The sequence below is a fragment of the Suricata suricatta genome, chromosome 11 (assembly GCF_006229205.1).
Source record: "Suricata suricatta isolate VVHF042 chromosome 11, meerkat_22Aug2017_6uvM2_HiC, whole genome shotgun sequence".
NCBI lineage: Eukaryota > Metazoa > Chordata > Mammalia > Carnivora > Herpestidae > Suricata > Suricata suricatta.
In genome coordinates this window covers 109,181,246-109,209,147 of record NC_043710.1, presented here as the reverse complement: position 1 = coordinate 109,209,147, position 27,902 = coordinate 109,181,246, and the positions used below count along the sequence as shown (strand labels likewise).

Below are 27,902 nucleotides of genomic sequence, written 5' to 3'. Positions count from 1 at the left end.
CTTTCCTTAGAGTTCCCAGTGTAAGTTATCAAGCACCTAACCTAATGAAATGGGATCTTAGTTGAAACGTGGTTTCCGCACACTGTGATTGCACAAAGTTGAATATATGGCAGTTCTCCACAGTGATTCTCCAAGTCTGACCCAGTGAATCAAGAAGTTGGTTGAAAGACCACTTCCCCATTGTGATTTTTCACAGAGTTAAGCTTGTGTCCTTTCTTGATCGTTCGCTGTAAAAGTTTTCAAACACTTCTAGCTTTGAAACAAGACATCAGTTGAAAGATGGTTTCTCAACAAGGTTTTAATTCAACACGTTAAGTATATAGCACTCATTTTACTTTAAGCCTAGATCTTCAAACACATCTTACTTAGTGAACCAAGACATTACTGGAAAACATTACTTTTTTTTCCCACAGAGTTGAGTACATGTCACTGTCCTCACAGTTTCCTGCATAGGTTTTCAAACACTTTTTTGTGAAACAAGGGATTGGTTGAATAATGCTTCCTCTAGTCGGAGATTTCACAGAGTTGAGCATAAGGCACTTTCTTTACAGTTCCCAGGATAGGTTTTTCAACACATCTAACTTAGTGAAACTAGAGGTTGGTCGAAAGATGTTTCCTTGATAGTGCTTTTGTCAGAATTAAGGATAAGACCCTTTTCTTATAGTTTTCTGTAAAGGATTTCAAACACCTCTCAACTTGAAACCAGACGTTAGTTGAAACATGGTTTCTCCTTGGGTTTATTTCAAGGACTTGAGTGTAGGGCACTGTGATTATACATTTAGGCCTAGGTTTTCAGACACTTTGAACTTTGTGAAAGATATTAGTAGAAAGAGGCTTTCCCAGCTGTGTTTCTGTCGCAAAGTTGAGTCTATGCCACTTCTGATATCATTTCTTGCTTAGGTTTTCAAACAGTTCCAACTTGTTCACTAGAACAAGAAGTTAATTGACAGATGCGTTCTCCAAAGTGTTATCTTCCCCCCACAGTGGTGAATACAGGGAACTTTCCTTGATGTTCCCTGCTTAGGTTTTCAAATAATTCTCACTCAATGAAACACACAATTTTAATGTAAAAATTATTTCCCCGCTGTGTTTCTTTGTGAAAACAGAGTTGAGTATATGGCACTTGCCTTAGAGTTCACCCCTTACTGTTTCAAACACTTCTAACTTAGTGAAACAAACTTTAGATCAAAGGTGGTTTCTCCACATGTTTTTCTCACAGAGTGGAGGAAATGTCACTGTCTCCATAGGTCCCCACATAGGTTTCCAAACATTTTTAACATAGAGGAACCACAGGTTAGTTGAAAGATGGATTCACCACACTGCTGTTTGAGAGACGTGAGTATATGGCACCTTCTGCATAGGCCTCGCATAGGTTTTCAGGCACTTCTAACTTAGTGAAACCAGATGTTAATTGAAAGGTGGCTTCTCAACAGTATTTTTTCACAATATTATTTCTCCACAAACTTTTCACATTATTTCCATAGATCGCTTTCCTCGTCATTCCCTGCAAAGGTTTTCAAACAATTCTCATTTGGTGAAACAAGATGTTAGCTGAAAGATGATATGCCCAAAAAGCAGCTTGCCAGAGTTCAGTATCTGGCACCTTCAGCGTAAGCTCCACAAAGGTTTCCAAACATTTCTAACTTAGTGAATGAAATGTTAGTTGAAAGGTGGTTTTTTCAGAGTGCTCTTTGACGGCATTGAGTATAATGGCACTTTACGCATAAGCCCCGCATAGGGTTTCAAACAACCCTAACTTGGTGAAACGAGGTGTTAGCTGAAAGGGATTTCCCCATAGTGTTTCACAGAGTAGAGTATATGCCACTTTCCCTGCAGGCCCGCATGGGTCTCCAACACGTCGAACTTCGTGAAAGAGGATATTACTTGAAAGATTCCCTCCCCACAGTGTTTCATGGAGTTGAGTCTATGTCACTTTCTGCATTGGCCTCGCATAGGTTTTGAAACACTTCTCACTTTGTAAAACGAGGTGGCAGCTGAAAGATGGCTTCATCTCAGTGTTTTCACAAAGTTGAGTGAATAGCACTTTCTGCAGAGGTCTCGCATAGATTTTCAAACACTGTATGTTTCGTGAAAAGAGATGGTAGTTGAAAGATGGTTTCAACTCAATGCTATTTCACAAAATTGAGTACATGGCACATTCTGCACTGGCCCCACCAAGGTTATCAAACAGATCTAAGTTTGCAAAATAGATAGCAGTTGAAAAAAGCTTTCAACTCAGTGTTGTTTCACAAAGTTGAGTATATTGCACTTTCCGCCAAAGCCCCACAGAGGCTCTCAAACATTTCAAGCTCTGTGAAACGAGATGGCAGTTGAAAGATGGTTTCAACTCAGTGTTGTTCAAAACGTTGTGCATAAAGCACTTTCTACATAGGCCAGGATAAGATGTTCTAACTGTTCTCAGTGAAACAAGGTGGCAGTTCAAAGATGGTTTCAGCTAAGTGTTGTTTCACAAAGATGTGTACAAGGCTCTTTCTGCATAGGCCTTGCATAGGTTTTCAAGCAGGTCTCACTTTGTGAAACTAGATGCTAGTTAAAAGTCGGATTTGACTCCATGTTGTTTCACCAAGTTGAGGGTGTCACACTTTCCTAGCATAGGTTTTCCAACACTTCTAACTTTATGTAAAGGACAGTAGTTGAACGATGATTTCAACTTTGAATTGTTCTACAAAGATGGATATATGGCACTTTCCCCATAGGTGCCACACAGGTTTTCAAATTCTTCCAGCTTTGTGAAACAAAATGGCAGCTGAAAGATGGTTTCACATGAGTTGTTTCACAAAGAGGAACATATTGCACTTTCTGCATAGGCCTCGCATAGAAGTCAAACGCTTCTAACACTGAAACAAGATGGTGATTGAAAGGTGGTTTTCACTCAATGTTGTTTCAGAAAGTTGAGTATATGGCACTTTTCCATAAGCCTTGTATAGATTTTCAAAATCTACTGTTGAAAGAGACGGTAGTTGAAGGATGGTTTCAATTCAGTATTTTTTCACAAAGTTGAGTATACTGCACTTTCCTTGTTGACCTCACAATGGATTTCAAACACTTCTGTACGAGCAAATAGCAGTTAAAGGTGGGTTCAGCTTCGTGTTGTTTTACAAATTGGAGTATATGACACTTTGCTCATAGGTTTTGCATAAGTTTTGAAACACTTCTAACTTTGTGAAAAGAGATGGTAGTTGAAAGGTGGTTTCACCTCAATGTTGTTTCCGAAAGTTGAGTGTATATATATGGCATTTTCCTCATAGGCCTCGCACAGATTTGAGAGGGATGGTGGTTGAAAGATGCTTTCAACTCCTTGTTGTTTCACAACGTTGAGCGTACAGCACTTTTCTCATAAGCCCCGCATCGTTTTCAAACACTTCCAACTTTGCGAAATGAGATGGCATTTGAAAGACAGTTTCAAGTCAGTGTTGTTTCAGACAGATGAGTGTATGGCTTTTTCTGCACAGGCCTCCCATAGGTTTTGAATCCATTCTAACTTTGCCCAGTGAGATGAAAGTTGAAAGATGGTTTCCACTCAATGTTGTTTCTCAAAGTTGAGTATAAGACACTTACCGCATAGGCCCCGCATAGGTTTTCCAAACATTTGTAACTTTGTGCAACGAAATGGCAACTGAAAGATGGTTTCCACTCAGTAATGTTTCACAAAGATGGGTACATGACTCTTTCTGAACAGGCCACACATAAGTTTTCAAGCAATTCCCACTTTGTTAAACTAGATGGTAGTCAAAGACGATTTCAACTCAGTGTTGTTTCACAAAGTTTTGTATATGGCACTTTCCACATAGGCCTCACATCATTTTGGAAACATTTCTAGATTAGTGAAACCATATATTAGTTGAAGGATGGTTTCCCCACAGTGTCGTTTCACAGAGTTGAATATAAGGCCTTTACTGCATAGGCCCCGCAGAGGTTTTCCGACAGTTCTACCTTTGTGAAATGAGATGGTAGTGCAAAACTGGTTTCCACTGTCGTATCACAAAGTTGTATGTATTGCACTTTCCTCATTGACTTTGCAATGGATTTCAAACACTCCTGTGTGCGAGCAAATGGCAGGTGAATGATGAGTTCAGCTTCATGCTATTTTACAAATTGGAGTATATGACACTTTCATCATAGGCCTCCAGAGGTTCTCAAACACTCCTAACTTTGTGAAACAAGATCTTAGTTGAAGGATGGTGTGCCCACAGCATGGTTTCAGAGAGTTGAGTATAACGCACTTCCCGCATTGACAACACAGGGCTTTTCAAACATTTCTAACATTGTGAAATGACATGGCGGTTGAAACATGGTTTCACTCCTGAGTTGTTTCACAAAGTGGAGTACACAGCACGTTCTGCGTAGGCCTCACATAGGTTTTCAAACACATGACATGGCAGTTGAAAGATGGCTTCAATTCTGTGTTGTCTCACGAAGATGGGTATATGGCTCTTTCTGCATAGTCCATGCATAGGTTTTCAGGCACTTCTAACTTAGTGAAACCAGATGTTAATTGAAAGGTGGCTTCTCAACAGTATTTTTTCAATTATTTCTCCACAAACTTTTCACATTATTTCCATAGATCGCTTTCCTCGTCATTCCCTGCAAAGGTTTTCAAACAATCCTAACTTGGTGAAACGAGATGTTAGCTGAAAGGGATTTCCCCATAGTGTTTCACAGAGTAGAGTATATGCCACTTTCCCTGCAGGCCCGCATGGGTCTCCAACACGTCGAACTTCGTGAAAGAGGATATTACTTGAAAGATTCCCTCCCCACAGTGATTCATGGAGTTGAGTCTATGTCACTTTCAGCATAGGACTCGCATAGGTTTTGAAACACTTCTCACTTTGTAAGACGAGGTGGCAGCTGAAAGAGGGCTTCATTTCAGTGTTCTTTCACAAAGTTGAGTGAATAGCACTTTCTGCAGAGGTCTCGCGTAGATTTTCAAACACTGTGAACTTTGTGATGGTAGTTGAAAGATGGTTTCAAATCAATGTTATTTCACAAAATTGAGTACATGGCACATTCGGCACTGGCCCCACCAAGGTTATCAAACAGTTCTAACTTTGTGAAATGAGATAGCAGTTGAAAGCAGCTTTCAGCTCAGTGTTGTTTTACAGAGTTGAGTATGTAGCACTTTCCTCATAGGCTTCACATAGGTTTAGAAACAGTTCGAACTTAGTGAAACCAGATGTTAGTTGAAGGACGGTTTCCCCATGCTGTTTGTCAAAGTGGAATATAAGGCCCCCCAGAGGTTTTCCAACACTTCTATCTCGGTCAAACGAGATGGCAGTGAACGATGCCTTCCACACAGTGTTGTTGCACACAGTTGAGCATCCTGCCCTTTCTACCAAAGCCGCGGCTATGTTTTCAAACATTTCTGACTTTGTAAAACAAGATGGCAGTTGAAAGTTGGTTCCAACTCACTGTTTTTCAGAAAGTTAAGTATGTGGCACTTTCCACACTGGCTCCGCATAGGTTGTCAAAGAACTCTGCCTTTGTGAAACGAGATGGCAGTTGAAAGACGGTTTCAACTCAATGTTGTTCACAAAGTTGAGTACATGGCACTTTCCACAGAGGCCTTGCATAGGTTTTGAAGTCCTTCTAACTTAGTGAAACCAGATGTTAGTTGAAGGCTGGTTTCCCGACAGCGGGGTTTCACAGAGTTGAGTACAAGGCACCCACCTCATGAGCCCCACACATTGGTTTTTAAACCGTTCTAAATTTTTGTAAGTTGGTTTCAACATAGGATCCTTTCACCAATTTGATTATAAGGCACTTTCCACATATCCCTGTAATAGGTTTTGAAACCCTTCTAAACTTTGTAATATGAGATGGTTGTTGAAAAACGGTTTCAAATCAAGGTTGTTTTAGAATGTTGAGAATATGGCACTTTCCACATAGTCCTCACATAGATTTTCCAATTATTCTTTCCTTGTGAAAACAGATGGTAGATGAAGAAGGTTTCAACTCAGGGTTGTTTCACAATTTGGAACATATCAAAGTGTGTCCATAGCCTTGCAAAGATTTTCCAACAACTCTAACTTTGTGAAGAGAGATGTGGTTGAAAGACAGTTTCAACTCAGGGTTGTTTCACAGTGTTGAGTGTATTGCACTTCCCTCCAAAATGCCGCATAGACTTTCAAACATTTCTAACATTGTGAAACAAGATGGCAGTTGAAAGATGATTTCAAATCAGCATTGTTTCACAAAGTTGAGTATACAACACTTTCTACATAGGGCTTGGTAAGATTGTCAAGTAGTCCTCATGTAGTCAAACAAGATGGCAGTGGAAAGATGGTTTCAACACTGTAGTTTAACAATTTCGGTATACAATACTTTGTCCATTGCCTTGATAAGATTTTCAAACACTTCCAACTTTGTGAAAAGAGAGAGTATTGGAAACATGGTTTCAACTCTGTTGTTTCACAAAATTGAGTATATAACACTTACCTTCTACTTCCATGCATGTGTTTTATAACATTTCTAACATAGTGAAACAAGATGCTAACTGAATGATGCCTCTGCACAGTGTTGTTTTAGAGTTGAATGTACATCACTTCCCTCTTTGATATCCGCATATGTTTTCAAACACCACATTGTGAAACATGATGGTAGTTAAATATTGCCCTCCCAACCGTGTTATTTCACAGAGTTAGTATATAACACTTACCTTCTACTTCCAACCTGTGTTTTCAAACGGTACTAGCTTTTTGAAACAACATGCTAACTGAATGGTGCCTTCTGCAGTGTTGTTTGACAGTGTTGAGTATACTGCACTTCCCTCAATGGTTTCCACACGTTTTCAAACACTTCTCACCTAGTGAAGCAATATGTTATTAGTTGAACAATGCGTTCCCCACAGTGTTCTTTCAGAGTTGAGTATATAACACTTAACTTATATTTACAAGCCTGTGTTTTCAAACATTACTTAGTGATATAAGATGCTGACTGATGCCTCCGCAGTGTTGTTTCACAGAGTTGTGTGTACAGCAAGTCTTCCATATATGCATATGTTTTCAAAAGCAACTAACATTGTGAAACCTGATGGTAGTTAAATGTTGCCCTCCCAACTATGTTCTGTCACAGAGGTGAGTATATAACACTTAGCTTATACTTCCACGCATGTGTTTTCAATCTTTACCAACTTAGTGAAACAAGATGCTTACGGAATGATGCTTTCCACACAGTGTTGTTTCACAGAGTTGAGTACACTGCACTCCCCTCATTGGTCTCCACACATTTTCAAACACTACTAACTTAGTGACACAAGATGTTAGCTGAATGATGCATTGCCTACAGTGTTCTTTCTCAGAGTTGAGTGTATAACACTTACCTTATATTTCCATGCATGTGTTTTAAAACATTACTAAGTGACACCAGATGCTTACGGAATGACGCCTTCCGCACAGTGTTGTTTCACAGCGTTGAGTACACTGCACTCCCCTCTTTGGTCGCTGCACACGTTTTCAAACGCTACTACCTTAATGAAACAAGACGTAAGTTGAATGATGGGTTCCCCTCAGTGTTGTTTCACAGAGGTGAGTACATAACACTTACCTTGTACTTCCAAACATGTGTTTTCAAACAGTACTAAGTTAGGGAAACACGATGCTAATTGAACGATGTCTTCCGCACAGTGTTGTTTCACAAAGTTCCGTTTACTGCACTTCCCTCATTGGTCTCAGCACGTTTTCAAACACTATTAACTTAGTGAAACAACATGTTACTTGAATGATGCGTTTCCCTCAGTGTTCTTGCACAGAGTTGAGTGTATAACACTTACCTTATACTCCCATGCATGTGTTTAAAACATTACTGATACTAGATGCTAACTGAATGTTGCCTTCTACAGTTTTTTCAGAGTTGAGTATACTGCATTTCCCTCAGTGATTTCCGTACATGATTTCAAACACTTCTAACTTCATAAACAAGATGTTACTTGAATAATGTATTCCCTACAGCGTTCTTTTACAGCGGTGACTACATGACACTTACCTTATCCTTCCAAGCATGTGTTTCATAACAATACTAAGTAAATGAAGATGCAAATGAATGATGCCTTCCGCACAGTGTTGTTTCATAGAGATGACTATTCTGCACTTCCCTCATTTGTCTCCACACAAGTTTTAAACACTACTAACTCAGTGAAACAAGATATTACTTGAATGATGGGTTCCCCACTGTGTTCTTTAAGTTTAGTATATAACACTTACCTTTTACTTCCATGAATGTTTTCAAACATTACTAACGTACTGAAACAAAATGCTAACTCAATAAGGCCTTCCGCAGAGGATTGTTTCACAGAGTTTGGTATACTGAACTTCCCTCAATGGTTTCTGCACGTTTTCAAACACTGCTAACACTGAGAAACAATATGGTAGTTTAATGTGTTCCCTACTGCATTCTTCCATAGAGATTAGCATATAACCCTTACCTTATATTTCCATTCAGGTGTCTTCTCACGTTACTAATGTAGAGAAACAAGATACTACCTGAATGATCCCTTCTGCACAGTGTTGTTTCACAGAGTTGAGTATACTGAACTTCCCTCAATGGTTTCCACATATGTTTTCAAACACTACTAACATTTTGAATCAATATGGCATATGAATGTTGTGTTCCCCACCGTGTTCTTCCACAGAGTTTAGTATATAAGTCTTACCTTATACTTCTATGCATGTGTTTTCAACCATTACTAACTTACTGAAACAAGATTGTAACTGAATGATGCCTTCCATACGGTGTTGTTTCACAGAGTTCAGTAGGCAATGAAGGAATGGGTGCAAACTAAGTGGAGAATGATGAGTTTAAGGTTTGGACATATTGAGGGTGGCATGGTGATGGGGCATCCAAGGGCACATCAGGAGGCAGTTTGATAAGCATGACTCATGCTCAGGAGGGAGGTCTACCTGGAACTCCAGGTTTTGATGCCATCAGTCCATCTAAGTAACAGTTGATGGATGAATAGCATTTCAGAGTGACATCATGCACTCACAGAGTGATCTCATGTGCCAGGCATTGCTATAATGATTTTTTCCTACATATTAACTCATTTAGTCCTCAAGTCAACTCCACAGGGCGGGAATTACTACCAACCTCATTTGTTTACACATGAAGAAACAGATAGAAATGCTTCAGAACTCAGAGCTAGTAACCAGAGGAATCAGAACAACCACCTTGCTATAAAGGCTACTAGAAATAAAGAGGAGGAAGGAGCTGTCAGGAAGAAAACCAGAAAAGACTTGTATCCTACAACCCAAAGAAGAGGAGAACTCTAAGGAGGAAATGGTGAAAAGGACCAAATATTGCAAGAGGCCCAGTAATTGGTTATAACTAAACAGGCACACTGGAACTGCACATAGGAGACCCTAATGCCCAGGTTGGGGAGGTTTCCTGATGTCATTATCTCAGAGTTCATGGAACTGAGCTCGCAGTAAGGCTCTGCGCTGACAGCACGGAGCCTGCTTGGGATTCTCTCTCTGCCCTTCTCCTGCTTGTTCTCTTGCTCTCTCTCTCAAAATCAATAATAAAAATGAAAATTTTTCTAAAACTTTTCTTGACCTCACTTCTCCTTTTACTTCCCACCCACCTTCCTTTACAGCAAAACTCTTCCTACATCCTTCCTTGAGCCCATCCATCCACAGACTCCACCAAAACTTTTTGTCAAGGTCACCAAAAGCCTTCTAAATCAATTTCCAGACTTGTGTCACTAAATCCGTTAGCAGCATTTGACACAAATGATCTTTCTCTACCCCTTGGTAAGTTTCCTTCTTTTGGCTTACAGCATATCAGTATCTCTCAGATTTTTTTTTCCTTCTCTACTTCACTAGCCACCCCTAAGTCTCTGATGGCTCCTACACGTTTCTGAAGCTATTTGATGTTGTAGAGCTCCAGGATTCAGTCTATGCACATCTCTTTTATTTCTATCTGCTCCCTTAGTGACCTCCCCAAATCTTGCGGCTTTCAATAACAGACATATGCTGACAACGCTCAATTTTATATCGCAACATAGATCCTGGCAAACTTGCACATCCAACCACTTTCTTGACATCATGACACATCTAACAGACATCCCAAACTTACTGTTATTAAATCAAGCTCCTGCCTCCTCCTAGCCACCTTCTCAGTTAATGTCCTTTCTCTCACACCACCTCTTCCATCAGAAACCCTTATTGGCTCTACCGTTCCACGCACATCCAAAATCCAACCACACCGTCCCACCCTCCTGCCACCTAGCACACTAACACCATCACCTCCCACTAGATAATTTGAGTGGTGCCTAAATGGCCTCCTACTTCTACCCTGGCTCTTTGCAGATGTGTTCTCATACATCAGCTGGAAGTACTCTACTAAAACAAGTCAGATCCAGGGTACCTGGGCGGCTTGGTTGGTTAAGCATCTGACAGAGCCTGCTTGAAATTCTCTCTCTTCCTCTCCCTCTGCCCCTACCTCTCTCTCATCATAAATAAACATTTTTTTAAGTCAGAACCATGTCCATCCTCTGCTCAAAACCTCCCATGGCCCCCATCTCAGAGCAAAAGCTGAAGTGAATGAAAATGGCCTTAGGGCCTATATTGTACAACCCTTGCCTTCTCCCATTGACCTCATCTTCTCTGCTCTGTCTTCATTCCAGCCACACTGACCTTCTGTTCCTCCACGAAAATGGCAACTGTGTTTCTACCTCACGGCCTCTGCATCTGTAATTCCCCTCTTCCTAGAACATTCTTTCCTTAGATAGCCAGATGATTCACCCCCTCACCTCGTTCAGGTCACTCAAACGTCACCTTCTCATTGAGACCACCTCTGATGACACCTCACACACTGTGTCTCCCTCTGTTTTATTTCCCTCCATAGCTCCTACTGCCATCTAACATACTACGTATTTCACGTATTCGTTCACTGTCTTCTGCTTCTACTAGAATGTAAGCTCCCTAAAGGCAAAGCTTCTGCCTGTTTTATTCACTGCAGTATCCTCTGTGCCTAGAAGAGTGCCCAGCACATCTAACAGCTATCCATAAAACATGACGGAAGGAGGGCCCCAAAGGAGTATAAAGAATTGAGATCAGAGGGATTCATCTGAAACAAGAAAAGGGAAGCCTCCTTCACTGTCCTGGAGCAGAGGTAAGAATTGATTCAATTATGTTTGTAGGCAGAAACTTAGGTATTTCCCTTCTGGTTGGCTCTAGTTTCTCTGGGGAATAGAAGACAAGGAGGGTCTGGAGGAGAATGATGATGGAAATACCAGACACAGAGGACAGGAGAAGGAGCTAAGGACACTTGGAAAGACTGAAAACCTGGATTTGCCTTGGCGCCTGGCTGTGATATTCTTCAACACCACAGGATACACAACAAATGGAAGCCGCAAAGTTGTCTCAGCTTTTTCCTGAAAAACTGAAAAAAACAAAAAACAAAACAAAAAAAAACCCCGCCCTTCCACTAACTCAGTGCCTCAGTTTACCCACTCAGAGACTCATCACCAATCACTGGTCTCATGTTAGTAAAATGAGCAGAGAGAGAGACGTGGAGAAAGAGGAGAGGAGAGAAAACTAGGAGAGCCCTAACAGGCCCTCTCCCAGACAGGTGAGAAGGGGGAACATTAGCCTTCCCGCACACCTGGAAGTCTGTACCCCGGGGCTCAAATGCTGGGCCTTCTCCCGGGACCCCTCCTCGTCCCCGGGACCTTCCCGCTGTGCCCCGTCTTACCACGTACCGCTCCACTTCTGGTGGGGCTCCACCCCCTCCAAACTCCCGTGCTTTGCCTCCACGCGCTTCTCTGTATATACGGATCGCCTAGGAGATCCCGGCCGGGCGGGGCTCTCCTGACGTCACAACAGGAACAAGCCAATAGCCCCGATGCGTCTCAGTGATGCAAGACGTGGGGTGTGGCTTTGCCGGCCGGGCGCGATGAGGCGGCTGCCCGCTGGGTGGCGCCAATTTCCCGGCGAGGTCCTTTCTGGGCCCCCGGCGGAGGTGGGGGAGAGGCGGGCGGGAGCCGAGGCCAGGGAGCCCTCTGCGTCAGCGGCTGCTCACTGCGCCGCGCCAGTACTAGACGGGACTCACCGGCAGCTCCATGCTTGTGCCCGGCTCGACTCGTCCATCCTTGGAGAAGAGGCAGGTACGTGCCACCTGTCGGAGGCTGGGGAGGAGGGACGCGGAGGTCAGCGCCGTTGGAAACTCAAAAAGTGAGGTGTCAACGACAGCCTGGGAAGAATGGGCACCAGAAATGTAGGGCGAGTGCCAGCTGTGCGGAGGAGCTCCAGCTGTGGGTGCCAGTTGGGGGGTGGGGGGCTGCCAGCCGACAGACCCGGGGTGCCAGGAAGAGCCATCTGTGTGCTGATCAGTGTGTTCTCAGGAAATGCTGCTTGGGCAGGTCCAAGTCTCTATGGCCTGAGTGACACCCAAACATGCATGCGTCCAGTTCGCTTACACCACCGTGTTACAGCTCCAGGGGGCTGTCTCTGGTCAGTTCGCTGAAGAGGTGGGGGTGGCGGTAAGGCAGCAGTTAAGAGGAAGGGGAGATTTTCCACCAATCCCAACCAGAAAGAGGCATCTTTGAAATTCTCACCAATCCCAAACCAGAAGCAGGCAGGTGGTGCTCCAAGGCAAGTAACTTCTACTTAACAGCCAAGGGAAGCCCTGGCCAGCCCATTTTAACAGTCCTCTGAGGAATGAACACCTACCTCCTGATCTTTTAGAACAGGGCCGAGCTGAAGATCGTGGTGATGTTCACCTCCCCAAGGCACCGGCATAAGAAGGTCCCACAAGCCCAACCCCTCGAAGAGGAGGAAAGGAGAACTGGCTGGGATGGGTTGGGGCATCCCCCACTCCTTTGTTACTGTAGATGCATACCAAACTGGAGTCAGAATGAGGACTGGAATGAGGGCCAGGGATGAGGGCGTCCCCTGAAATGCATCACCAGGACCCAAGCTGAGTCAGTAGCCTCAGCTGAGACAGGGTGGAGGCGCCATCCTGGGTACTCCCAGTCCTCAGGGAGAGCCACTGGGACACAGGAGACACAGACCGGGAGCCCACAAGCGCACCAAGGCCCAAGAGGTTAAGAATCCTGCTCCTTCCTCCTGTGAACCTGCCCATCCCAGCTCTGTGGCCTTGGAATCCTGAGCACTCCTACAGGTAGAGTGGAGCCACCCCAGAGCAGCTTTCTCCTGGTAGCCTGGGGGCAGCGGTGCTTGCTCTATTTTTCTAGGCAAAGGGGGAAGGAGCTGAAACAGGCCTGGCCCTTCTGGGCTGGATGGGCTGGACCTCTGGGAATATAGCGGGAGTCATTTGCCCTCGCTAGTTATGGAACATGGACCAGCTCAGAAACCCATGAGGCTATCGTCTGGCATGAGAACAGAGCACTCCCAATGGGTAGCCCAGAGGCCTGGTTCTCCCTAGGAAGGTCTCCCTCGCAGGTGCTCCTATGCATACCGCCACTAACTATAATACCAAGTGGAAGTATTTAGCATAATCATTATTATCGTTTATTGAACTCTTAACCATGGGCCGGGAAAACTTACAAATATTATTCTATTTAATCCTCATAATTGTGAGGTATGGCATTGTTATACTTTTCAATCCTGTTTTACAGATTAACTCTCTAAGGTTCAGACAGCTTAACGTGCCTTGCCCAACGTCTCAGAGCTGATAAAAGGGAATGAGCTGGAATATAAGCCCAGGCCTAAAAGTCCATTATAAGAGTTTGGACTGAACACCTGAGAGGAGGTCCCACCGGCCTCTCACTACCTGTGGGCCCTGGACCTCGACCAGGAGGGTCAGGAGTGGCACTGAAGCTTCCTCCTCTCCTCTCACTCTGTGACTGACACCTCCTGCTCCCTATTCTTCCTTCCGTTCCCCCCACCCCAAGTCTCTCTGCCCTCTTTCCAGTTCTGTTTCCCCTGGGTCCCCCTTCTGTCCATTTCAAGATGCCCCCCCCCCTTCAGAGAGCCCTCGCAGGATACCCTTCCCTGGCCCTAGCCCATCAGAGCAGCACCTCGAGGGAGGGCCTGCCACTGCCCCTTTAATTCTCCCCGGGCTTGGAATGCAAGTGAGTTGAGCTAGCCATCTCTGTGAGGTCAGATAAGATACTATATATATCGGAGACGGTAACCTGAGCTCCGGATTACCCAGCCCCAGACTCCAGCCGCCCAGCTCTCCACTGCTCTCCCTGCCTTGTTGGGGAAGGAGAAGCCCCCAGATCCTGTCCAGTGCCCCCGGACTCAGGTCAGTAGCTGCCGCTGCAGTGTGTGAGCTTTGCGGGGCTGCTGTCCAGAGAGCCCTGGACATTTGGGGGAGCATGTGCTAGGCTGCCCAAAGGGGCCGGGAGGGTGCTGTCAGCAAGACCGAAGGCGAAGGCTCAGAGGAGACAGGCAGAGGCCAGGAGGCAGTGAGGACTGAAGAAAGATAAGCCCTAGAGGAAAAGCAGGGAGACTGGGACTCTCCCCTGGGGAGGGGGCACCAGGAGAGATCCCAACAGGTGATTCGGAAAGAGAATTTAAGGGTACCAATACTGCCTGAAGGCCCACTCCTTTGCCTTTTCTTGGACGTGTAGAGATGCCTGCCCCCTTCAAACTCTAAATCAAGAAGCATACTACAGAGATACTACCCTGGGCCCACCCCCCTCTCCACCAGTCAGGATTCTTGCCCTAATCTCCAGTCTCTCTCACCCCTTCACCCCTCTATCAGCCCTTGGCAACTACTAGGAGCAAGAGAGACCGAGATGGACCCAAATTCCCTTGACTGACCCCCAGCCAAGGCATGCAAGAGGATTAGGCACTAAACTGGTGGGTCTTTGGGTGTAAGCTACAGAAAGACAGAGCTACCAGTGACAGGCTGGAGGGAAGGAGGGGGGTAGACTGAGGCTGCTGGGGACCGAGAGGTGTACGCAGAGCTCCTGAAACAGGCAAGCATAAATAACCCCCACCCCAGTCCTCCAACCTATCTGCATCTACCACATCTACCAGAACATGACCTCGACCTATGAGCCGATGCCTGGGCCCAGACAGTGCCCAAGCAGATGGGAGTAAGGGTCAGAGAGTGTAGATGAAGGGACACAGGACCCCTCTCTCAGCCCTCTTTACCCAGTAGTGTCTCATTCTGATGGAGTTAGCAAGTGGCTTTGGGAAGCTCTGAGGTCACCACTGTGGAGGTTCCCAAGCACCTGGCGGGACTGGGTGGGACTCCCCACTCACCTGTCCTGGACACCTGGGTAGGAGGGAAGGAATGAACTCTGTTGAGGCACGCCTCGGAAGCCCAGCTAGCGGCTTCCTATTCAGGCAGTGTCAAGGGCACAGAAGGTGGCATGCCTTCACCACAGACAGCAGAGTGGATCTGGGCAGAGAGGGTCCACGAAGCCTGCTGGGAGTGGGGCATTACCCATCCCCTACCCTGGGGGCCAGGAGTGCCTGGGATTCCTGGGGAACAAGTCCCTCCCCTGGCTGGGCAGGTTAGGGAGCCCTTCACGTGAGCAACAGGAAATGACAGTGGCTGACGCAAGGGGGTTGGCTGCCCCAGGGAAACAGGGCTCATTTTAACCCCTGACTCATCTAGCCTGGGTACATTGGGGAGTGGGCCAAGCTGCAGCAAGGGTAGGAGGCTGGGGGGTCATGCCCATAACTAGGCCTTGGGCCAAGGGCCCTGGCTGCCTAGGGGACACTTGGGAACTTGGCACTGTAGGTGAAATGGAGGCCTCCTGGACCATCTCCTGGCTGATCAGAATTGTACTGGCACTCAGGTTGCACTTGGCTTCGCTCTCATTTGCCGACAGTGGAAACTCGAAGGGCTGCCTCTGTGGGAGCCTGTACCTGCCACGCTGCTGCCTAGACAGTGGACGCCTGCATTCCCCCGCCCCAGACCCTGTGCCACAGGTGCTGCCCTGTGCAGCTCAGGGAGAGGCCAGGGAAGTGTGACGTGGGAGGCTGGGGGAGGAAGGCTGGCTTCAGGGGGCTTTTAGAGGACAGAGCACAGGTCCCCAGTCCAGCTCTGCCACTGCTCACAGTGTGACCTTGGGGAAATCCACATCACTTCCCCCAACACTGGTAGGTGTTGCAAGTGAGCAGAATGACGGCCCCCACTGCTCAGGGTGAGTGTGAATCTGGTGTCCCAAGTCTTTGTGCAGCTCCAGAGTGTAGTATCTTCAGAAACATGAGGGCTACACACTTCAAAGTTTCATTATTTAATTTCTTGCCTGTTTTTTTGACTTTTAAGCAAAAGGGGTCATTTCAATGTAACATAAATCATTTAAACTTTCAAATGATATTTGCCAGTTTACATTCTTTCTCTGAAAGAATCCAAGCCTAAATCCGCACTGAGACTTTGAGGACACTCGGCACCAAGTTCACTCAGGAGAGTGCCAGGCACAGGAAGCTGAGTGCTCTGGGCAGAGAAATGAAGGCAGGGGCGCCTCCAAAGAGGGGGAAACAGCAAAGTGAGGGGGAGCTCTGGCAGAGCAGGGGAGAGTGGAGGCACCCCTGGGAAGACGGAGTGGAGGAGGAGCTTGGCAGGTGGAGTGCCCCAGCTGTCCGAGGTGGCGGGCACCTGGGGAGGAGTTGCCTAGAGCCACATGCCTCTACTTGCCAGCTCTGGGTAAACAGCAAAAGGAGCTGGGCAGCAGGGGCCCCATACCCAGCAGAGAGGGAGACGGGGTATCCCAGCCAATCGGCTCGCCTCCCACTGCCCCGTGAAAGGGCCATTCAGTCTAGCCCGTTCCTGTGGCAACAAGGAGACTCAAAGCCATGTGAGTGCCCATCCTGTCCCTCTCTTGCGCAGCAAGGCTACAGCCGAGGCCCAGCCTGCTCTCCCACCTGTGGTGTATTCTGCAGTGTCCAGGGACAGCCGTGCCAGGTAATGCCAAGGGGCACCAGCCCAAGCTGTCTGCTCACCTGGAAGGTGTTGGCACTTTTCTCAGGAGTGAAACTAGGGGTTAGGGGAGGAGACAGGCATGCTCAAGGCCTCAGCCCCAAAAGGGACCCTCTCCCCAGACAGGGGGAACTATAAGCCAGATGTCAGCACTGAGAGTCGGCTTCCAGGGAGCTGTTAAGTGATGACCTGACCCCCCTTCCCAGGGCTGCCTTGGCAAGACGGAGGACTGTGGCTTGCCTGCCAGATGAGAGCAGACAAGAGAGCAGGATTTAGGGCCCTCCTATGACTCTATGGGCCAGAGGTGTGACTCTACCTCTAGCCCCGTCCCTTCCCAAGGAATATTTGTGGGCCTTCCCAGGGCTGGCTGTCTCTGTTCCCTGTACCTTGTTTGGCCCCAGCCCTCTGCGTCATTAGCAGGGCCAGGAAAGGTCACGAGTTTGGGGCACTGCCTGCAGAATACCAATTGCCTGGGAGCCTTACTGTAGAGGAGGGGGAGTGAGAGCCATGGGGAGGAGCCACAGGGAGGAGGCACGGGCTCATGCCCTTGGGGGTGGGAAGAAGGTGCTATCTGATTGGCTGCCTGGTGTCCGAGAGCTCAGTTCCTGAGACCTGGAGTCTCTTTGACTTTGAATTATTGATGGAGTTCTCCAAAGTGAAATAGAGCAGGACTAGTCCCATGCCCCTGTCCCCCGGTGGTTCTGTCTCTGTCTCCCCTGGTCTCCCTCAGCCTTCATGCCCTTCTGTCTCTGCACCCCAGCAACGAAGCAGATGGAAGGAGACCTGTGGTTCCCCTCCAAACGGACACAAGGTCCTCCTCCGGGTACTTTATCCTAGCAGAGAGCCAGAGCCGTGCTGGAGGTGGAAGCACAGTGGGAAGGGCATGGGTGCGAAGACAGGGGTGCCCAGGCCAGGTGAGAGAAGCGTGCATGGCAACTGCGGAGCAGACCTTTCTGAGCGAGCCCGGACTGCAAACTGCTGCGGGTCTCTGGAAGGATCTGCACGTTCTGTTCTGGGGTCCACCTTGAGGCGGCCACCTGCTGACCTCCCACCCTGCAGCTATCCCATTCCTTGCATGGACTGAGTTTCTAAGGCTCTCTGCCAAGCCAACAGCATTTAGGGCTTGGCACCAGCTCCTCTCTGCCCAATGGGCTGGGCTGCAAGCCTAGGGCAGGCTGCAGGCTGCCCGAGCCAGCGTCTGCTGAATGGCTAGATTCTGCCCACTGCCTGCTCATTCACACCTCTCACTGAGGGATGCAGGGGAAGCGGGTGCACAGGGCTGAGGTCAGAGGCCAGCCAGGCCCGGAGACGGCCAGCCCTGACATTATTACAGGCCTATGAAGGAAGAGCCCAGAGCCTGGCAGGGGCCCGGGGAAGAGATAATAACTACTGTCATAGTCGAGGGCTTTCACGTGTTATTATCTCATTTATTCCTCACAACAGCCCTGGGAGGCAGGGACCATAATGATGGTGATTATACTCCCGGTACAGGTGAGGAGACTGGGGCTTGGAGAAGCTAAATGACTAGTGCAAAATCACCCAGCTAGTCACTCATGGGGCAAGTCAAAACCAGCCATGCACCACTAGTCTGAGGTTCCTGAAGAGCTCTGCCCCCCACCCACCCAGGAGCCCCACAAGAGCCCCTGACGTCCTCAAGGAAAGGGACCTGATCCTGTGGGTTCCTCTCTTCAAAGCACCTTTGCCGCCCAGCTCCACTGTAGATAAAGCCTGTGCACTTAGGGTGATGAAGGGACTCTGGTGGATCCCAAGTCAGCCTAAACTTGATCGGGAGGGGTGAATCAAAGTACAGCAGGAAGGGCACTGGCCTAGAAACCCGAAAGGCCTGGATTCCAATCCTGGCTCTGTTAGTGTGGGACCGTGGGCAAATCGGCGTCACTGTTCCTGTATGTACAACAGAGAGGTTAAAACAGATGATTCCTTAGAACCCTTACAACTCCTCAATTCAGAGATTTCTGTGTGCCTTCACCAGACCCGCCCCAGCTGGAAAAACAGGGTGCAGCGCCTGGAATACTACTTGTAGTGAAGGATTTTAGCCTCTAGGGGGCCCCCTTTGCACAAGTCATCACCCCTGAGCCCGTTGGGTTGAACGTTGGTAGAGGAACCCCTGGAGGCCACAGGACCTTAACTCCACTCAGAAGAGTTCAGTCTGTGAAGAGGGCAGTTTCTACCACACGAGGATTCCCCCCCACAGGCAGGTGACCCTGTCCAGAGAAGAACAGTGGGATTGGATCTGGAGACTGGGGTCCAGTCCCCTTTTTGCCACATGCTCACTCACCGCTGCCTCCCTAGCTCCGTTACTTCCTCTCATGAGCCTCCTTCTCCTCACCAGGGATCTGACCAAGTGATCCTCAGGCCAATCCAGCTCAGATAATGTAGGATTCCAAAAAGATGGAGGGAAGCAGTCTTAATTCTTAAAGTGCCCAGTGTTTTCCATCCAGGGATTGAGGGCTGTAGCACCACCCCGCCGAAAGCAGAGTTCTGGGTTGGAATACTGCGAGTCAACTGGAGGCCTGGGAGGCAGGGCAGTCCCCACACTCAAGTCTGGGTCACTGCAAGGGAGCACCCGGAGCAGGCAGGATGTGCTAAGAGCCATGGCCCTGTGTGGTTTATAAAAGCTAGCTCGTGCCTTGTGCTGTCACTCAGGGGTGACTACATGAGTGCGTGCAAACGTGTACACAAACCCGCGTGCATGTGCATGTATGCACGCACACTGGTGTCTTTCTTAGTAGTGGGCCAGCCTCTTGCAGACATGGACAGTGTGGTCTCTGGTTGAGGGCTAAGGTTCTGGCCAGCTGGGGATGACAGGCAGGTACGGGGAGCCTGAAATCTGGCAGGGCCCTCTGACAACCGCTTTCCTTGTCTTTCAGCCCATGAGGCTCCCAGTCCCCACTGAGTGCCGCCCTGAAGGATGTCCCAGCTCTCCTCTACCCTGAAGCGCTACACAGACTCGGCCCGCTACACTGATGCCCCTTATGCCAAATCAGGCTATGGCACCTACACTCCCTCTTCCTATGGAGCCAACCTGGCTGCCTCCTTCCTGGAGAAGGAGAAGCTTGGTTTTAAGCCAGGCCCCCCAACCAACTTCCTCACTCGTCCCCGGACCTATGGCCCCTCTTCCTTCCTGGACTATGACAAGGGCCGCCCCCTGCTGAGACCTGACGTCATTGGGGGTGGTAAGCGGGCAGAGAGCCAGACTCAAGGCACTGAGTGGCATTCAGGGAGCGGACTCAGCGGGGGCAGTGGATTTCCTTATGGAGTGACCAACAGCTCCCTCAGCTACCTGCCCGGGACTGCCCGGGACCAGGGTATAACCTTGACCCAGAAGAAGTCCAGCAGTCAATCAGACCTGGCCCGGGATTTCTCCAGCCTCCGGACCTCAGATAGCTATCGGATAGACCCTGGGAACCTGGGCCGCAGCCCCATGCTGGCCAGCACACGCAAGGAGCTGTGCGCCCTGCAGGGGCTCTATCAGGCAGCCAGCCGCTCGGAGTACCTGGCAGACTACCTGGAGAACTATGGTCGAAAGGGCAGCACCCCTCTGGTGCCCACCCAGGCCCCTCCTTCTCGAGTCCCTGAAGTTCTCAGCCCCACCTACCGACCCACCGGCCGTTACACTCTGTGGGAGAAGAGTAAGGGCCAGGCCCCTGGGTGCAGCCGCTCCAGCTCCCCAGGGCGAGACACCATGGTGAGTTTGCTCCATGGGGACCTGTTGATGGGCTGGGGAGGCAGCAAATGATGTAGAGGAGCCAGATTGATGGAGGGACTCCCCATCTGACTGATGATTGAAGGCAGAGCTTTTCTTCCCAAACCTCCTAACAGCTGCTCCCACAACCCAAGCCAGAGACATCACCGCAGCAGGTCTGGGACCCTTGTAGCTCGGTGCCTTGCTCAGGGACTTTCCCACTCTCCCCAGGACGCCCATTTCAGGATGCATGCACTCCACGAGGATCCAGCAGCACTCTCGGAAATGGTCAGCTACCCCCACATACACTGCAGTTCTCACTCTCCACTTTGCCACCCAGCATGCCAGGGTCCCCTGCGGGCCCTGGACCATCCCGGACTGCATGCTGAAGCCCCCCACCCGCCAGTGTTCCCTGTGGTAAGAGAGGCCTCCCCTGCTTTGGTGGCATCTCTCCTCTTGCTCCAGCTTTTACTTCCCAGCCTGGGGATGTGGCTTAACCTTTGGGCATAAGACATCAGGGGGAGAGCAGCTCCCCTCTGATTGACACTGGTCTTGACTTGCGACCAAGGTGTCTGGACAGCAGTGTTCATCCTGTATCTTTGGAGAAAACGGTGGGGAAATTTTTGTCTGGGGCTTTAGACAACCCCATATCTCTATATTCCAGTGCTGCCTGGGCTAGAATGAGGGAAGAGGCTCTACCAGAGACAGTAAGGGCTGGCTTGCATCTAATCCCTGAACACACCTCTCTGGGGTACTGACTACATTCTGTCTTTTCTTTAGTTATTAGCGTACCCATAAAGTGGCAAGCTCTCAGAGGATGAGAAAGAAGTCCTATTTCTAGATCTCTCCCCATGTGCCTAGCACTGCTCAGAGCCAGCTAGCTAACCTGCTGATTGCATGGATGGGCAGATGGATGGGTGGGTGGGTGAGTGGATGGGTGGATGGACAGAGAACAGATGGACAGATGGATGGACAGACAGATGGACAGATAAGCAAGTGGTCAGGAGAGCTGGGTGTTGTGTTTTCTTCATTACCTTAGGTGCCAGTCCCCTACTTCTAGGAGAGGTGCCTTTTGGAAATAATAGCTGTGCCACAGTAAGAAATAAATGCTGCTTCGTGGGCTCACCCAGACACATGGAGCAGGGGGGCAAAATAGGGGCATGGCTTTGGATCACAGACCATTAAGCCTGTCATAACTAAAGGTCTCGAGAGGACAACTTTGATGACATTAGACAGTCTTGGCCTTGCTGGGCTGTCTGTGAAGTGCCATGGGAGACACAAAACTTGGTGCGTCCCAGAACACCCAGAGCCTGACAAGGCAGGGGTGGCTATGTTAGAGGGCTAGTGTGCAAGAGAAGTGGGGGGCACCAAAGCTGACCTGGGAGAAACATGTGCTCTCCAAGGGACATGTGACTGGACTGGAGCATGACTCCCTTGGACATGTCTGGCATGGCTCATCTCGGGGGAAATCAGAAAGCAGCTCTTTATGGAGGGTCCTGGGCCCAAAAGGAAGCTCTGAGGGGCTCCCTCCCTTTGCTCAGAAGAGAAGGGTTCTCTGTGGTATGCAGTGCTCTTGAAAGTAAGGTCTGCACACTGCCTGCCCTAGAATCACCTGCAGGGAATAATTCAGGGGCCTGGGCCCCACCCAGAGCCCCCCTGAATCAAAATCTCTAGGGATTTGCCTGGGAATCTGCCCTTTTGATAAGCTCTTCAGGCAACCTGAGAGCAGCCTGAGGTTTGCAAATCTCCTCTCCACAGACTAAACTGCAAACCCGCCGTCAGCTGGGGCTCCCGTACTGGGTGTCAAACTCCACTGGGACTCTGCGTCCTTTCTACACCGGCATACCTCAAACCTCCCAGGAGTCTGCTGCCCTCCACCCCTCCCACAGGGGACATGTCAGCCCCTCCTCCACCTCCAGGGCCAGAGGAAGGGAGTTTTGAGACTGTATCACTGAAGGGTGGCAGACTGCCCTGGGACAAATTCAGCCACCCTAACATCCCTCCTTCCCAACTAGAAACAACTCCCAGAACACTTATGTAGCCAGTAACAGCCCACAATTGAGCTAGAGTCTCACAGCTCACACTCACGAAGACACTACCAACAGGAAAGACCCCTAATGGGTCAGTGGTGTAAGACCCCGATTTAGCCCCACACCCCTCCTCACCACTCTCAGCCTCACTTCCTGTTGCTGACTCTACCTCCTGAGGTGTGAACAGCCCTGCTCAAGGGCCCTGGACCACTTCTTTCTAACCGTGAGTCCAGTGTCTTTTCAGATCTCCATTGGGGGATGTCACCTCTTCATTCATTCATTTTCAGTGCTCAGCTTACTAACAGTGCGACCTTAGAGAAGTTCCTGAATGTCCGAACCTGTTTCCTCTGTAAGACAAGTGTTCATAGTTCCGCGCATAGATCACTGTGAGAAGTCAAAGGCTGTATGGCACAGAGTAGGCACTCAATAAATGTCAGTCCTCCTTGTACCCTTCTGGGTGCTCTGGGAGGCAAGAGAGCTGCAAGCCCTGCCCCGGCACATTCACAGTTCGCTTGGGGAAATAAGTTCTTAGAACCGCTGTGATAGGAGGCAGCGCCAGGTGTCGTTAGGCGTCATAGGTGGTGGCGAGGGAGGGGTCATCGAGGCTGGAAAGAACAGTTTGCCTCTTTAACCTCAGACACCTCTCATCTGAGCTCTGCTTCCTCGTCCATAAAAGGGACTGGTCATGCCTGCCCTGCCCACCTCACGGGGTGCCGTGAGGCTCAAAGCAAGCAGTGGATGTGAAGGGATCTGAAACCTATAAAATGCATGGAAGAGCAAGATAGGAAAGGGGCACGTAGCAGCTGAGTAGAGTGGGGAGGGAGGGGGTCACCCATGGGAGGAACAAAGGTGAGGAAAGTGGCAGGGCCCCATGTGATATGACTCCTCTAGGGTCTCTTGGGGCAGGCCTGTCCCCAGGGGCTCTCAGGGCAGCTGACTTGAACTACTGGACGTTCATAAAGGGAGGTCAAAAGCAGGCCCCCACCAAGATGTAGAACAGTTCTAACCAGACTCATTTCCCTCATGTAACAGCCAACATGAACTTAGAATATTACAGACTCAGCTGAGGATGAGGAAAGGACTGGTGGAGGGGGTACGTGGATCCTGAACCCGCCTCCCCTGCCCCCATGCTTGCATAAGCACCAACAAAACACCAGTCAACCAGGGTGCAGCTCCTCCTAGGATACTAGGATAATGAGGGCTGCCCCAGGCTCCACCTTCTGCTGAAAATGCAGACAGATTGGAGGGGAGGCACAAAAAAAAAAAAAAAAAGAGAAAGAAGGAAAGCTTTCACTACCACCCCCACCCATCGCCTGTGGGGACTCCAAGCCAGGCCAGGTGGGTTGGCCCTGCAGAAAGCCAGGAGCCCAAGCACCCAGCCGGTTACAGCCCCCTCTGCCCCACCCGTCCTGTTCCCCAGGCCTATGGAAGGACAAGCTGTTCCCACTGAGCCCTGCCAGGGCTGCGCTATAACCCCTACAATCCATCCTAATCCTCCCCCGCCCCACCCCTCCAACTGCTCCCTGGCATTCTGCCTGCCAGCCTCAGCCCTGCCCTCACACCACCCTGCCCAGGCCACCCTCTCCTCTAAGAAAACTGGGGTTGGCCCAGGGCCCTCCAGAGTGCAGTCATCAGGCCGAGTACCTGCTGCTCAGATGCAGCACCAGGAGGTGAGGCTTAGAGCTTGCCTGACCTTTCCCCCCACCACCCCATGCAGCCTCTCCCAGACCCTTGCCCTCTGCTCTGAAACCTGTTGCGAGGAGCAAAAGGTCCAGGAACCTCGACTACCTGGGTCCTATTTGTCACTGGGGCTGCTGACTCATCTCCTGAAGCCTTGGGTTCCCAGCTGTTCAGTGACAGGGAGATTATATAAGCGGAGGTCATGTGATTTTTCTCTTGGGTGGGACTTTGAACTTGACTGCTGCCATGCAGTGAGCAGGGGTTACTCCAAAGAGAACAAGTTGAAGATGGCAGGGACTGCCCTAGAAATCCTGGGTGAGAGTCAGCAGGATTCTGACTATCTCCATCCCTGGAAGACTAGCTATGGGCTGTCATCTGGCTGGTGGCCCCAGAGCTGCCTTACCCAAGTTCAGTTTCTCAATCAGGACCCAGCATCATCCTCTCTTCCTCCTCCTCCTCCACCCCCACTCCAGGACATCTTCATGAGTTCATGTGGTGCTGGGGTGGAGCTCAGCAATGTAGAAGTTAATCTAAGCCTGGCAAAATGTTCCGTGCCCATGGGGGAGCCGCTCCACTGACCATCAGCTACAGAAATGAACATCATGTTCGGGGCCCAGAGCTGCACACGTGGCCCCCTGCCCCCTCTCACCTCAATGGATATGTAAAGCTGGCACCCACACAGAAATATAAGCAAGAGAGGGAAGTGTGTGGGCCTCTGGAATCCAGCTGGTTCAGGCCAGACTGCCCAGGGGCTCAAAGGAGTACAGAGCTTTTGGTCTCCTGGGGTATGAGTGATTTGGGGAAGCAGAGGGCCCTCCTTCCCAGGGGCATTTGTGAGCTGAAAGTCCAACCCCCCATGAAGGACTCTGAGCCCCTACCAGTTCAATCAATCAGGCCACCAGTCTCTCCATATGTGACGGTAATAGCAGGTGCTTGCTTTGCGGGGAAGGGGGGCTGCTGGTCTTGAGGCATCTGCCTGGGCCGGCTTCAGTGTTTCCAAACCCTGAACCAAGCTGCCACTGAGATCTGAGGAAGCAGGATGCTCTCAGTCCTGCCCTCATCGAGGTAACCCTGACTCTAATCTTTATTCTCCATCCACGCCAAAAAAAGACGGGAGATGAGGAAAACTTCTTAGCCTACAGGAAAGTCAGACCAAGCACAGGCTTCTGAGAAATGGCAGTCTCCGGGTACAGGAATGAGCCTCGTTCAGGAGGCAGAGAGTCATACAGCCATAGCCAGATTCAGATCCCAGACCACCCGTCCCACTTCAAGAAATGGCACTGAGGAGAAAGCATGTTGTGGGGGGTTGGCCAGTTGAGAAATGAACCACAGTTCTTTGTTGGTCATGTCCTGCGGCAGTCAGACCTTCCTGACAAGACAGGACCCCATGTGAATTATTTCCCCTCACCCCAGGCTTCTCAGAGAGCTCCCATCCAGATAGCTTTCCCCATCTGGGCCTCTAACCTTATACATCCCAGGGCAGAGGGAGAGAATGTGCTAGCAGAATGCCAGGGTGTCTTGGGGTGTAAGTACTCACATCACTGGCCTAAGTCATGGGGCAAGAAGCCAAAAGGTCCAGTGGGTAAGCACCTGTCAGACAGCACTTACCACAGCACGCTTATTCAACATGCAAATCCAGACTCACCGCACCCTGTGAGGCTAAGTGTGACTTCCAAGATACCCAAGAATCCTGGCCCCCACTTGCAGATGAGATCAGCACTATTTATTAAGCACCCACTGAGAGAAACCACAGCCCTGCCCCTTGGGGGGTTTCAGTGTGACGACACAGTCAACAAGCCATCTAACACCACTTAGAGAAGGCTTAGAGACACTTATAAAACAAAGGTAAACCTATTAAGATAAATTAGTGCAGTGTAAACTGAACACTAGTAGACAGAGGGAGGGTATGCATTAATGGAGTGTTTTGGGCTGGGTGGAGCTCTTTAGAGAGGACTTTGTGGAAAATACACGTTTTGAACAGAATTTATATGCAGGTAATTGGCAGAGAGCAGGAAGGACATTCCAGAATCTCCTGGTAGTTGTTAAAAGCATGGGTTTTGCTGTAAGATGGACCGGGGTTCAAAGCCCCACACCGTCATTTATTAGCTTTGTGGTTCTGGAGCGTCATTTGACCTCTCAGGATGAAGGCCCTTCATCTAGAAAAGAGAGGTAATGGTTCCTATGTCGTGGTGTTAATTATGTAAGTTAACTAAGATAATATATATATAAAGCACTTGGCCAGTACCTGGCATTTAATAAGTACTTAATTAGCGGCAGTTTTGTTGTGTAAGTGAGAGGAGGCACATGGTAAATCAGAGAACTAAGAGCAGGTTGGTTAACAGCAGGGATCACAGAAGAGTGAGGGTGGCGATCATGGAAGGAGTCAGTGGACAGCCAGCCTCCCAGACAGAACTCCCTCAGGTTCTGGACTGGAGGCAAGAGTCGGGTGCTCTAGGTGTTTGGGGGCAGAAGTGTGCTGTGATCAAATGCAAGAACTCCTGCACACTGTGTGGGACTCGCTGGAAAGAATGTGCCTAGAAAGAGGGAAGTATGGAGGAAAAGGCGGTTGCCGTGTGTCCAGGATTTGGTCACTGAGTGAAGACAGTGGCTGTGGAGCTTGCCATCCTAACACGGGTGCTGTCACTCATAATCCGGTGGAATGCTCGGTGGCTCCTGCCTCATGCCCACTCCATACATGTGTCCCCGACACATTCCCAATGTGGCTGTGGTCGTGTGTGCAGTGCGCGTGTACATGTGGGGAAGAGCACATCAAGAGGAGCAGAAGGAGGCCACAGATGAGTAACAGCACACACTGCTGCTTCTCAGAGTATTTTTAAATGCTAAAAATACTGGCTAAAAATAGCCAGCAGGCTCCAAACAAGATACTTTCTCTAGGCAGAGTCTGTGTGGGTCCCTGATAGGTAGCGGGAGGGGGAAAAGCATCGAAATAAAACGCAAAGACCTCTGCTCTTCAAGCCTTGGTGCCCTTAGGGACAGAGCAGCCCACTCAACACCCCACCACCCCAGGCTGAACACCTGCTTCCGGGCCGTGGTGGTAACTTTCTTCCCACCTCCCAAAACAAATCAAATTTTGAGATTCTGTGAGAGATGTAGTTGGGTAACTGACAGAAGCAGCCAGAAAATGTTCTTCCCTGGGGCCAAATGGGACAGTGACCTACTGTACTTTATAAAATAGGAGCAACTCCTCTCTTGATAATGGGCCGAACTAAGACTGGGGCGGGCGGTAACGGGGCTCAGCACCGACGCCGCGGAAATCCATTCTCCTAACCGGGGACCCTTCGACCCTCGCGGTTTGTGTGGGTGTTGCGCTCCAAGAAGACCTGAGTCCCCACCCTGAACGCCGTGCAAAAGTTTGTGCATAAGTGCACCCCCTCCAAAGGAGAGAACGGCGCTTTCACCGGGTTCGCCAAACGCTCCGCGGTCCCCAGAAGTCGAAACTGAACCGCCCAGTGGGGGAAAGCTCACCGGGCTGACACGGTCCTGTGGAGTCGTGTCCATCTGAGCCCCGACCCCGAGGCCGGCGCGGAAGCTCGTCCCGCCCTCCCCGAGAACCCGGGTTCTCGGCGGCCAGTGGGGTCGGCGAGCTGGGGGCGGCCCGGACTGCGGGC

General features: G+C 49.4%; 1 protein-coding gene across 4 annotated transcripts in view; it reads left to right on the top strand.

Moving 5' to 3' along the window:
- Positions 1-12,020: 12,020 nt before the first annotated feature.
- USP2 (ubiquitin specific peptidase 2) overlaps positions 12,021-27,902 on the top strand; it is a 21,648-nt gene continuing 5,766 nt past the window's right edge. For 2 of the 4 annotated variants that reach the window (XM_029914863.1, XM_029914861.1), the window contains exons 1-2: positions 12,021-12,121; positions 19,749-20,566. In XM_029914863.1, coding sequence (XP_029770723.1) covers positions 19,790-20,566 — 777 coding nt within the window. In that variant the 5' untranslated portion in view covers positions 12,021-12,121; positions 19,749-19,789. Of the gene's footprint in view, positions 12,122-16,823; positions 16,846-19,748; positions 20,567-20,794; positions 20,981-27,902 lie in introns of those variants that run through there. The other 2 variants (XM_029914864.1, XM_029914862.1) reach the window with 2 other exon arrangements.